At 42.0% G+C, this 11,547-nt stretch overlaps 1 protein-coding gene across 1 annotated transcript in view; it reads right to left on the bottom strand.

Moving 5' to 3' along the window:
• Nucleotides 1-41: 41 nt before the first annotated feature.
• LOC117778863 (obscurin-like) overlaps nucleotides 42-11,547 on the bottom strand; it is a 54,722-nt gene continuing 43,216 nt past the window's right edge. Inside the window, 26 exon segments of the mRNA XM_034614725.1 lie at nucleotides 42-1,340; nucleotides 1,804-1,846; nucleotides 2,010-2,103; nucleotides 2,270-2,399; nucleotides 2,516-2,618; nucleotides 2,859-3,026; nucleotides 3,120-3,233; nucleotides 3,383-3,560; nucleotides 3,647-3,805; nucleotides 3,899-4,063; nucleotides 4,184-4,300; nucleotides 4,565-4,724; nucleotides 4,859-4,988; nucleotides 4,991-5,028; nucleotides 5,113-5,189; nucleotides 5,292-5,492; nucleotides 6,184-6,323; nucleotides 8,972-9,028; nucleotides 10,107-10,176; nucleotides 10,179-10,207; nucleotides 10,314-10,366; nucleotides 10,454-10,487; nucleotides 10,637-10,855; nucleotides 10,980-11,078; nucleotides 11,175-11,207; nucleotides 11,338-11,535. Of these exon segments, the coding sequence (XP_034470616.1) occupies nucleotides 248-1,340; nucleotides 1,804-1,846; nucleotides 2,010-2,103; nucleotides 2,270-2,399; nucleotides 2,516-2,618; nucleotides 2,859-3,026; nucleotides 3,120-3,233; nucleotides 3,383-3,560; nucleotides 3,647-3,805; nucleotides 3,899-4,063; nucleotides 4,184-4,300; nucleotides 4,565-4,724; nucleotides 4,859-4,988; nucleotides 4,991-5,028; nucleotides 5,113-5,189; nucleotides 5,292-5,492; nucleotides 6,184-6,323; nucleotides 8,972-9,028; nucleotides 10,107-10,176; nucleotides 10,179-10,207; nucleotides 10,314-10,366; nucleotides 10,454-10,487; nucleotides 10,637-10,855; nucleotides 10,980-11,078; nucleotides 11,175-11,207; nucleotides 11,338-11,535 (3,902 nt within the window). The 3' untranslated portion in view covers nucleotides 42-247.

Genomic DNA, 11,547 nt, shown 5'->3' with positions numbered 1-11,547 from the left:
AACTGGAACCTGCTCACAGTGACACACTTTCATTTTCCAACTCACCTGGTCGAAAGAGACCAGTCTAACCGTTTGACGAAAAGACTCAGAGGATGAGCCTATTTTCTGATGGGAAGCTTCATAATGGAATGGTCTGTCAAATGCAGTGAATATATGTCTTCTTTTCTCTGCTCTTTTTCATCAGGTCAGTAGAAATGTCCCCATTTAAGACTAAGAGGGTCGTGGTACCAATTTTAAAATATTGCTTCTACTGGTTTGGATAATGGTGATCTCTAATTTGAAGAATGACTGGGTTTCCCACTGATGTGTATCCGTACGTCTGCGTTGATACTTTGGTTTTAAAGCTCTGCTGCCCGCCCTCAACCCTCTGCACCTCCGAGCAGTAGGAAGGCTGCACCTCCAGCTTTGCGTGGCTCACTTGGATGGGGACGCGCCTCTCTGTCCTGGGCCTCGTTCCGCTGGCTTGAGGGACGGAGGAGGAGGAGAAAATGCTGCTGGGGAGATGCTCCTTGAAGCGACTGAAGAAGCTGCTCCTCTGCCTCGGCACAACGGGCCGGCCCACGTTGAGGAGCACCGTCTGCCCCACTGCGGAGCCGCCGATCTCCCTCTGCAGCACAGAGATCTCACAAGGCTTTTCGGCAGGAACGTTGGAGGAGCCATAGGACTCTCCTTCCTCTGGAACGTAGTCCTCCAAATCCTCTAGGGTCAAAACACGATCTCCTTGTTTCATGATCTGAGGCTCCTGCTCTCTGGACAGAATGGGGTCGTCATCGTCATCTTCAGGTTCAAAGATGACAGTTTGCTGATCGTCCAGGTCGTCGCTGTCGTCTTCAGCCGGACTGAGGACCGATGAGAGCTCATGTGGCTCCGCAGAGGGAGCGTTGCCCTGCACCTCCTCCCAGGAGAGCGGCTGGCTGCTGACGTCTCCGTGCAGCTCGGCCTGCGCCTGCTCCACCAGCTTGTTATTGGAGTTGTTGGTGTTTGGGTTTTCCAGTTGAGACCTTCTAGGTCTGGAGGGAGCGGCTGCACGATCAGAGACTGCAGGTGAGATGCCTCTCCTCCTGGGCAGCCTGGGAGATTTATTGACCTTGTACTCGATGACCTCCTCCACCTCAACCCACCTGGATTTGCTCTCCATGGCTCTGGCCTCAGCACCCTCGGGCTCAGTGACGTAGAGGGTAGGGATAGTGGTCTTTCTTGGAGTAGGCATCCTCCTCGGCCTGGCTACAGGGGGCTCTGGGGTGGAGGTTTCAGAGCGGTGGGCTGCAGTAAGAGTCAAGCCGGGGGATCTGTGCCTCCTCATACGAGGGTTCTTCACCACGGTGGTTATCGTCTCCTCGCTGGATTGAGAAGACGAATAAAGATCATATTAGAGCTACTGATGAAGATATTCTGTGCGAAATACAGAGTTGTGTCGGTTAAAGAAGAAAACACTCTGAAACCTGCCCCTCCTTTCATCACCACTGTGTCAGAATCCTTTGCACTCCAGCTTTAATTACTACACAGCGATGCATTCATGGGGCCAGTTAAAGGAGCACACACATGCACAAGTGTCCAAATGTCCTCTTAGCCATTGCTATGTTTTAGCAAGTGGATATCTATGCACCAATAGAAATATTGTCTATATCAAAAAAAGCAAACTACTGCTCTAGAAATCTATCGGGAAACAAGAATCCCGACTTTAGCACATTGTCTTCTATCAAAATATGAAGCTTAATTTCTAACTCCAGAGCAACTGTCTAAATGTCCCACAGCACAGTCACATTTCATGCATGAGGCTCATTTGAACCGAGTCACACTTACATGATGATGGTTTTCTTTGGTATTTTGGTTTCCTGCTCAGTAACTATGAAACAAGTGGAAAGTGACAGATTTAAAAGACAAACACAGTTGTACTAAAAAAAGAACACATCTAGAGTTTAAACAAATTTACTGTTGTACTGTACAGCTGTCTACGGTTTCAGAACCTGGAAAAGATGATTATACCCCTTGATGTTTGGATAAAGTACCTTCAATAGTGATGGCCTGTTCACCAGTTCGGGCCAGAGCAGAGGGAAGAACTAAATCTGCTGCACACTTGGCACTGCCCAGCCGATTGGACAGCTGGAAACAAAAGAGAGATGTTTTTAAAGATGACTTATTGTTGCTAACTCATTAGAGTCACATCTTGGGGTTTAAGAGCAAATAAACATGATTGAAAGTCATTTTTTTCATATTCTAAAAGAACATTAGTGATAGGATTCAAATATAATGTGAATATTGTACCAACCTCACAGTCATAGTGTCCCAAGTCTCTCTCTGTCAGGTTCTTTATTATCAAGACCAGAACTCCACTACGGAGCTCGCTGTAGGTCTGGTACTTTTCCTGGTCAGTCAGCAGGCGGCTGTCTTTGAACCACCTTGAACAGGCAGAGATTAATATGCAGTTAGACAAACAGATCTTCCATAAAATATAGTACATTTAATCAAGATGATTAAAGCTTTATAGGAACAAATAGAAGTGCGGTGTCAATACCTGATCTTGGGGTTGGGGGCGCTCTGTATGACACAGGTGAACTGCGCGTCCTCACCAGCGACAAAGATAGCATTCCTCATTTTATTCACAAAACGAGGAGGTACTGCCAGAAACACATCATGTAAATTTATTACACATTTAAGCATCAGAAGAAAGTGTCCAGATTGATGCTCTCTGAAGCAGCAGCAAAGACCACACTGTAATATTTGATACCCCAGTAAATTGACAGACTAAATCTTTAACTGCAACAGGTTTGACTTATTACAGCTATTTTCAATGATGCATTATGGTTATAAAAAAACATCTGCTGTTTTAGGACACAGTCAAACCATATGTCACTTACCCTGAACTGTGGTCTTTCCAAGAGTGCTGGCATTGCCAGCTGAGCTCGTGGCAAAGCACATGTACTGGCCAGAATCATCAGCTGTCATGTTGTCCAGGATCAGTGTGCAGGAACCATCAGGGTCCTCAATGATGATGTGATGTGGATCTGCCTCCACTGCACGTCCATCTGTATCCAACATGTAAACCAAGTTAGCCAGGAACTCAGAGATTAAAGGCCTGAACTATTTGTCTCCATTAGTCTATGGTGTAAATTGCATACCCTTGTACCAGGTGACTGTAGGTTTGGGCACTCCAGTGACTCTGCAGGCCAGTTTCACAGTCTGTCCCAGCTCTGCTGTGCAGTTTGCCAGAATTGCATCAAAGTCAGGGGGACCTAGAAAAACAGATTAATCATAAAAGGTAATGTGATAAACAAGGTAATAAGAAAGGAAAAGAAACTTGTATTGTGTGTGTATGCATATTTGTGTGTGTGTGTGTGTGTTTGTGTGAATGTGTGTGTGTGTATGTGTGTGTCCCACTCACTCCATGCAGGCATGCTGTATCGCTGCTGCAGTTCTCGGAGGTCTCTCAGCCATGAGTTCTTGATGGTAATAGTTCGGGCCTGCAAAGTGTATTTCCTCACTGAGTCCTCCCGTTCATGCCAGATCTCAAAGGCCCTGTCATCACCCTCCACCGTCTCATTCACATCAATGTTGTTCAGCTGCAGCAAGAAGAAGAATATAAACAATATTAGGAAAGATGACAGTGAAGTAGAACGTCTCAGGGAAGAAGGTGTGATTATTTTACCTTCATCATGTTCTTAAAGACATATGCTTGTGTATCAGCGTTGCTGTCTCTCTTGGGTTTGCAGATTATACAGTAGTTCTTAAAGAGGAAGACGTGCCGGTGGTGACCTCTAGAGGACGACCTAATTCCAGGAGCTCCCTCCCACACTTGAAAGGGTCCCTAGTGCAAAAAAAACAGATTCATAGACTGTCAAACACAAAATCAAGCTCCTATATTCTTCACTAAGTTCCTTCATTAAAAATGATATCCTACCTGTCTAATTGGCTCTCCAAGTACTTCCAGTGTGGCGGGATAGTTCTCGATCATGGTGACATGGTGGGTGTTCTCAGAGCGCTGAGGGAGTGCAGACACCATTGCGTACGCTTCTTCCAGGAGGCAGCAGTTCTGACCATTTCTCGCCTTGTTTCGAATGAGCTCCTGAAGATGTATAAAGAGCAGTGAAACTTGATGGTGATACAGATCTAAAACCAAATGCCTTACACATACAAGTCATGGATCCTAACAGGCCAACTGCATATGCTGAGTCAGAGTTGTCACCTTGAGGAAAGCCTTGTACTTCTGAATCCTCTCCAGTGGTTGTTGCAGGTAGGCGTTGATGCTGCGTACAGTGGGACCTGCAGGGTCTGCACCAGCCTGCTCTTTCTCAGTGTACTCCTACAGTGTGATGAAAGACAGATTTTTTAATTTATTTAATTTAAAAGTTTCAGTCACCCTAATGACTGGGTCGTATTATTTAAAAAAGCAAATTACCAAATAGATTACAGCTAGTAAGACAATTGATCTGCAAATTGGTACAACAAAATATTTTTTATACTGTGGTAACAACATAAGGGGCTAAGGTCCTGACACACTGCAAAATCATCAGTAAAGCAAATAGCAAATAATAGCTCTGGTCAAACATGAGCAGAGCTGTGTCACCTTGAAGAAGCGGTGGACAGCCTTGTCACTGACTGCAGATTCTGCCTGAGCCTGACCAACAAGATACTGGAGGTACTGCTCAAAGCCCTCCTTACTCCTCAGGAAGCACATGGCAACATCATCATCTGTTTCACAGTCGTTCAACTTCGGGAGGAACGCTCTAAAAACAGAGTTGCGGAGAAATTAAAGCAGGGACGATAAAGAAAATGTCTCTTTTATCACATTTTTCAGAAACATTTGTGCTGTTTAGCAAATCGTTTACTTAAATGAGGGGTAATAAAGAGGTGAGCTCACCTGCTGTGGAAGGACTTGATATCATCAATGTTCCTGAATATTGTTTCCTTTTGACTGTTGACGTCAGGCGGTGCATCAGGGATGTCTGCGTGCTTCATGTGATGGGAGGTAAAGAAGTCGACCTCCTTACAAACTCTGATTCTCCATTTATCATCTCCTGGATCAGTTGGCTAGAGACATGAAATTCAAATTATGACGCTTTCTTGGCTCCAGTCTTTGGTTTGGGAGTGTAGACAGTAGATAAGCTTACTTACAATAATTTCCTCTTGTATTCACCCTCAGAAACCTCCTCTGAACTTGTCTCTGGAAGGTCACCCGCATCAGCTGAGAGCTGAAATAACAAATTACCTTTAATATCGTGGTCTTTCAAAGGCCTCAAAACCCTGAATGAGGTGTATGTTGTTGGATCAGTGAATGAAGTCTTGTGACATACTTTTAGTTTCTTGTCCAAGTAGGCAGGTGAGACCCAGCCTTGGCGGGATGGTGTCATTTTGGTCGGTTTGGTTCGGACCAACCATTTGAGTGGATGAGCTGAGTCCAGAACCTCAACGTACTGTCCCTCCTTCAGAGAGATCGATTCTTTGCTTGCTATGGTTGGGTTATAGTCTGCTGTTGCCACGTAGATATCAAACATCTGTAAAAATATATGTACACATGAGGTTTAAAAAAAACGGTTGTGATAAGATTACATAAACCTGGTATTCTCTGAAGCAGCTTATTCTTGAACAGTTTTAGTTTTTCTGCCATTTGTACATTCCCGCCATATTTATTATTTGTTTAGATTTTTAAATGATTCCTTAATTTCCCAAATAAAAGATTTAAATTACATATTGATATTAAGATTAGATCTTTGATTCTTGTGTCCATTTGTTATAAGGAGATGACAGACTAGACAGTATAGGTATGAGCGTTTTATTTACAATTAACTAAAATGAGATCGTTTCAAGTCAAATTTTGAATCTGTTTAGTATCATTGTCATTTAAATATTTTACTTCAGGAAATAATCTCTTCTAGAGATGGTCTGCTTGTATTTTATGTTTGATTGTATTTTATGTTCATTCTGAGGCTGTAGTTTGTTGTCTACTTGTTTATTATACTTTTCATCTCCATTTATGTTCATAAAATGCAAAATACAAAATCATTCGTAATTCAAGTCTTAAAATCTGCCATCAGATTACCACACAAATAACTAAGGGTTAGTCTCAGCAAATTGAAACACTGCAGGGATATTGTGTGGTAATGTATATCAGGTCTTAATCAGATTAAATTATATGAATTATAGAATAATGTTATGGTCCACAAATCTTAGTCAACTTTATAGTACCTCCCCCCTGGCGTCTCCCTCATCAGACTCCGAGGAGGAGTCAGCGATGAGGGAGGGAGGACGAGAGCGACCGTGATGAGGTGACGGAGATGGAGTCTTGGTCTCATCGTCACTGTCAACGCCAGGTACGCGTAACGAAGCTGGGGTAGAGAGGATGAAGGGAGGTGATCACAGGAACACAGGAAAGTTGCACAGAGAATTTAAACATGTGGCATTAGTATTTTTTTGGCTTACATTGCTGTAGAAGTTATTAGTATCCAAAACACTCAATTTCTCAGCTCAAAGCCACATTTCAAGTAAAAACTGAGTGCTGTATTTATTTTAATGTTTGTATGATTTCAGATTTCACAGAAATTGTTATATAGATACAAAATCAACAACAATAAAGTCACTTGAAATACTTCTAATGACTATTGACTGTGTTAGTGTTGTCAGGACATGCAAAAGAAAACTACAGAAGAGACAAAAAAGTATTGTCCGAGCTCTTCACATACATACAGTGGGGCAAAAAAGTATTTAGTCAGCCACCAATTGTGCAAGTTCTCCCACTTAAAAAGATGAGAGATGCCTGTAATTTTTATCATAGGTACACTTCAACTATGAGAGACAGAATGGGGGGAAAGAATCCAGGAAATCACATTGTAGGATATTTAATAAATTAATTGGTAAATTCCTCGGTAAAATAAGTATTTGGTCACCTACAAACAAGCAAGATTTGTGGCTCTCACAGACCTGTAACTTCTTCAAGAGGCTCCTCTGTCCTCCACTCCTTACCTGTATTAATGGCTCCTGTTTGAACTCGTTATCAGTATAAAAGACACCTGTCCACAACCTCAAACAGTCACAATCCAAACTCCACTATGGCCAAGACCAAAGAGCTGGCAAAGTACACCAGAAACAAAATTGTAGACCTGCACCAGGCTGGAAGACTGAATCTGCAATAGGTAAGCAGCTTGGTGTGAAGAAATCAACTGTGGGAGCAATTATTAGAAAATGGAAGACATACAAGACCACTGATAATCTCCCTCGATCTGGGGCTCCACGCAAGATCTCACCCCGTGGGGTCAAAATGATCACAAGAACGGTGAACAAAAATCCCAGAACCACACGGGGGGACCTAGTGAATGACCTGCAGAGAGCTGGGACCAAAGTAACAAAGGCTACCATCAGTAACACACTACGCCGCCAGGGACTCAAATCCTGCAGTGCCAGACGTGTCCCCTGCTTAAGCCAGTACATGTCCAGGCCCGTCTGAAGTTTGCTAGAGAGCATTTGGATGATCCAGAAGAGGATTGGGATAATGTCATATGGTCAGATGAAACCAAAATAGAACTTTTTGGTAAAAACTCAACTCGTCGTGTTTGGAGGAGAAAGAATGCCGAGTTGCATCAAAGAACACCATACCTACTGTAATGCATGGGGGTGGAAACATCATGCTTTGGGGCTGTTTTTTCTGCAAGGGGACCAGGACGACTGATCCGTGTAAAGGAAAGAATGAATGGGGCCATGTATCGTGAGATTTTGAGTGAAAACCTCCTTCCATCAGCAAGGGCATTGAAGATGAAACGTGGCTGGGTCTTTCAGCATGACAATGATCCCAAACACACCGCCCGGGCAACGAAGGAGTGGCTTCGTAAGAAGCATTTCAAGGTCCTGGAGTGGCCTAGCCAGTCTCCAGATCTCAACCCCATAGAAATCTGTGGAGGGAGTTGAAAGTCCGTGTTGCCCCAGCGACAGCCCCAAAACATCACTGCTCTAGAGGAGATCTGCATGGAGGAATGGGCCAAAATACCAGCAACAGTGTGTGAAAAGCTTGTGAAGACTTACAGAAAACGTTTGACCTCTGTCATTGCCAACAAAGGGTATATAACAAAGTATTGAGATGAACTTTTGTTATTGACCAAATACTTATTTTCCACCATAATTTGCAAATAAATTCTTTAAAATCCTACAATGTGATTTCCTGGATTTTTTTTTTGTCATTTGGTCTCTCATAGTTGAGGTATACCTATGATGAAAATTACAGGCCTCTCTCATCTTTTTAAGTGGGAGAACTTGCACAATTGGTGGCTGACTAAATACTTTTTTGCCCCACTGTATCTGTGAACATGTATTCAAGCTAGATGTTGAAACCATACACTGTGAATAAAGATGGATGGCACGTCTCCACTTCCTCCATCTATATAGAAAAGTGGCATTTGGAGCATATTGCAATTGCAATTCGGGGTGGGGGGTGGAAACACAGTATCGAGGTCACGCCGATACACACACTCAACAATCGCGAGTCAGTCTCAGGCGGCAGTATCAAACAACCAAACTTAGCAGAAACATACATCAGTGTATAAGAAACTACATAAATTGAGAGGAAACCATCTTTAAGAAAAATGTATTTGACGTGTGGTCCATGTCCCATCCACTAACAAAGAGGAGGTGGGGTTTGGGATCAATACCATGGCCAGCCACCAGGGGGCAATAAAAATGCTTTGGCTTCACTTTTGATGAGCTGTATTTGTCGTCCATCTTTACATACAGTCTATGGATGAAACCAATTAGGAAAAGTATCCTGCTGATGCACAGACAAGATAAAATGTGAAAAACCTTTTGGAAAATGGGCGATCTGTTAAATTGTAGTTTAATACATATCTGTTTTCCTGGATGTATAATAAACTTATGTCAAGAGTGTTTCTGTCCAGTTTGTGACCAAGTTCAATGAGAGTGTCTCCCTGAGTCATGTTCCTTGTAGAAAAAAGTATAATTATTATGAAGCTGATGCATTTGGGATACATACTGGTATTTTTGGGCCAAGATTTCATCCACTGGAGCACTTCATGATTCTGTAAGCTGTCTGAATAACAAATTAATGGTTGAATAAGCATTTAATTTGTTTGGTGGATGTAAAAGTGGTGAAGGAAAGATGTCTGTGTGAATAAATTTGAGGTTTTGAGTCACAAACACATGGATAAAGCAAAACATGCTGAAGAAACAAGCACAGGAGAAGCAGCAAAAGACGTCTGATAGGTTTGGTGTCAATCCTAAATGTACTGGAGAGTGAATTCAAATTCAAGAATTGAAGTGTTAAAACCTTCAGAGGAATCAATTTGAATAATCAGAATGAATTCACTGAATTCAACCAAACCTGAATGTCAGAACACTGCTTCCAACATATAATAATTCACATGTAATATGTGGATTATGCATTGTTAGCATCAGCAAAGCCATTCACAACCGCTTGCATGTTTCTTATGCAGTATCAGAGTTATAATTATAGGAAAGGGATAGGTGCCCTGCAGGTTTTTATTCCAACCACAGATAGAAGGAGTTAATTTAAGAGAGGAGTTTCCTCTGGGATGAAAACTTTGATTATAGGGCTTTGGTTACATATATCTGTTATCTGTTATATGACCTTTAGCTTGCTGCATGTATAGTGAGTTAATGATTTCACACCGAGTAAGTGATTTTATCTCACCCCCTTTCTTTATTATTATTATTAGCCGAACATGCAGGTTGAGTGTTTATCATTTACTGGCTAAGTATCATCTCTGGAGCTGGAACATCTTCCTGTGTCCATATTATAAGATAAGCATATTTTCTTCAACTGAACTAGACAATACATTTGATCAACTATGATTCAACAACAACACATCTAATTACTTTAAATCGCTGGTTTTATCTGGGTTTAAACCAGGCATGATGTAGCCTCATTGTGTTAGCTCTAAGATTTGTTTGTGGAATGCTTTGGACGTGAATCATCTCTATTCCGGCTTTTCACGCAGAGTCCAATTTTTTTAGGTTTCCCTTTTGGAATATACAGTATTTCTCTGGTAGAAATTGCTGTAAACTGTAACTTAAATTTCTATTAAATCTGAAACTAATAATCTAATGTTTTATTGCAAAGATAAAATTGATCCATAACATAGACTTACCTTGAGTGATCTTGGCTGATACCATTTCAGTGATCTGGGAGGTGAGTTTCATCAGGAATTCCTCTGATTCCTACTTTCACCTAGGTACGATACTTTTACCTCTTAAGGTGGAAAACAGGGGACAGGTGAATAACAAAGAGGAAAGAACACCATAAATATGGTGTATTTATTTCCCCAAACAAAGATATTATTATAAATTAGTCTCACCTTTTCCACCGCTAGCCTCTCCCTCTGGAGGACTGACTGTAATCCCAAGAACCCTGAGAAGAGTTAAATGGTAAGTTTTATTTTCCGATATTTTATATTTTTATACACATTTCCATTCTGAATTTCAAAAAAAAACTTACTCTGAGGCTTTAATCTCTTTCTTTTGTTGTGGTGCTACAGAAAAAAGGGGGACACATACATTTGATTACTATCAAACCCAAAACAAACTCTTAGACAGTATGAGGTTTGCTTCTAGATTTAAGATCCTCTCATGACCATCATAAGTTACACATTAAGTGCTCGGATGTTTTTGTTTTCCTTACTCTCATCCACCTCGAGGTGGGCCGTGCAGATGGACTGTCCTGCTCTGTTTGTAGCGATACAGGTGTAGGCGCCAGTGTACTCTGTGCCCACATCCATCAAGATGAGGCTGTGCTGGCGTCCAGAGCCTGCTATTTTATACCCCTTGGTATCAGGCTTAATCCACAGGACATCCTCCAATGACTCCTCCTTTAGCCAGGAGACCATGGGCGTGGGAGACCCTGAAAGGTAAAGGTGAGTACGGTGAACTTGGAATACAATGCAAAACAATAGAAGACTAAAGAACTCATTTAAATCTTGAGTCACATCATTGAGATCTGATCCTGGGATAAGAAGTGAACAAACCTTCTACTTTGACAGACAGCGTAATGCTCGCTCCTTGTTTCACCTTCCTGTTGCTGAACCTTTCAAGGAAGCGTGGTGGCACCAGAGGTTCTTTGAAGTCTGAGAACAGTGTAGAACCAGAGCACTGTCACATATAATAGAGTATTTTAAATACTAACGTACCTGTACCAAATGTGTAGATAAAAGTTAAGTTACCTTTCTTATCTAGTGGCATAATCTCCCCTGGACCTGTTACACAACACAAGTGTTACTGGTTCTGTGAACATCTTAATTACAATTTGTAAACTCTAAATGATTTTAAATATTATTTTTCCTGCTCTTTTTGTATTGTCAACATTTTCGGCTTTTGCATACATACCCAGAACGATCAGTCTGGCGGAGGAGTAAGCAGAACCAGCTGAATTAGTGATGTAAGCAGAGTACTCCCCCATATCGTCTTTCTTCACCTCCAGAATCTCCAGGCCGTGAACATCTCTGTCTGTTAGTAACAGGATCCTATTTGAGGGCCGCAGAGGGTGGCCATCTTTGAACCAGTACAATCTGGGTTTTGGGAAGCCTGGGAGAAAAT

The sequence above is a fragment of the Hippoglossus hippoglossus genome, chromosome 17 (genome assembly GCF_009819705.1).
Source record: "Hippoglossus hippoglossus isolate fHipHip1 chromosome 17, fHipHip1.pri, whole genome shotgun sequence".
Classification (NCBI taxonomy): domain Eukaryota; kingdom Metazoa; phylum Chordata; class Actinopteri; order Pleuronectiformes; family Pleuronectidae; genus Hippoglossus; species Hippoglossus hippoglossus.
This window is presented reverse-complemented; position numbering and strand designations above follow the sequence as displayed.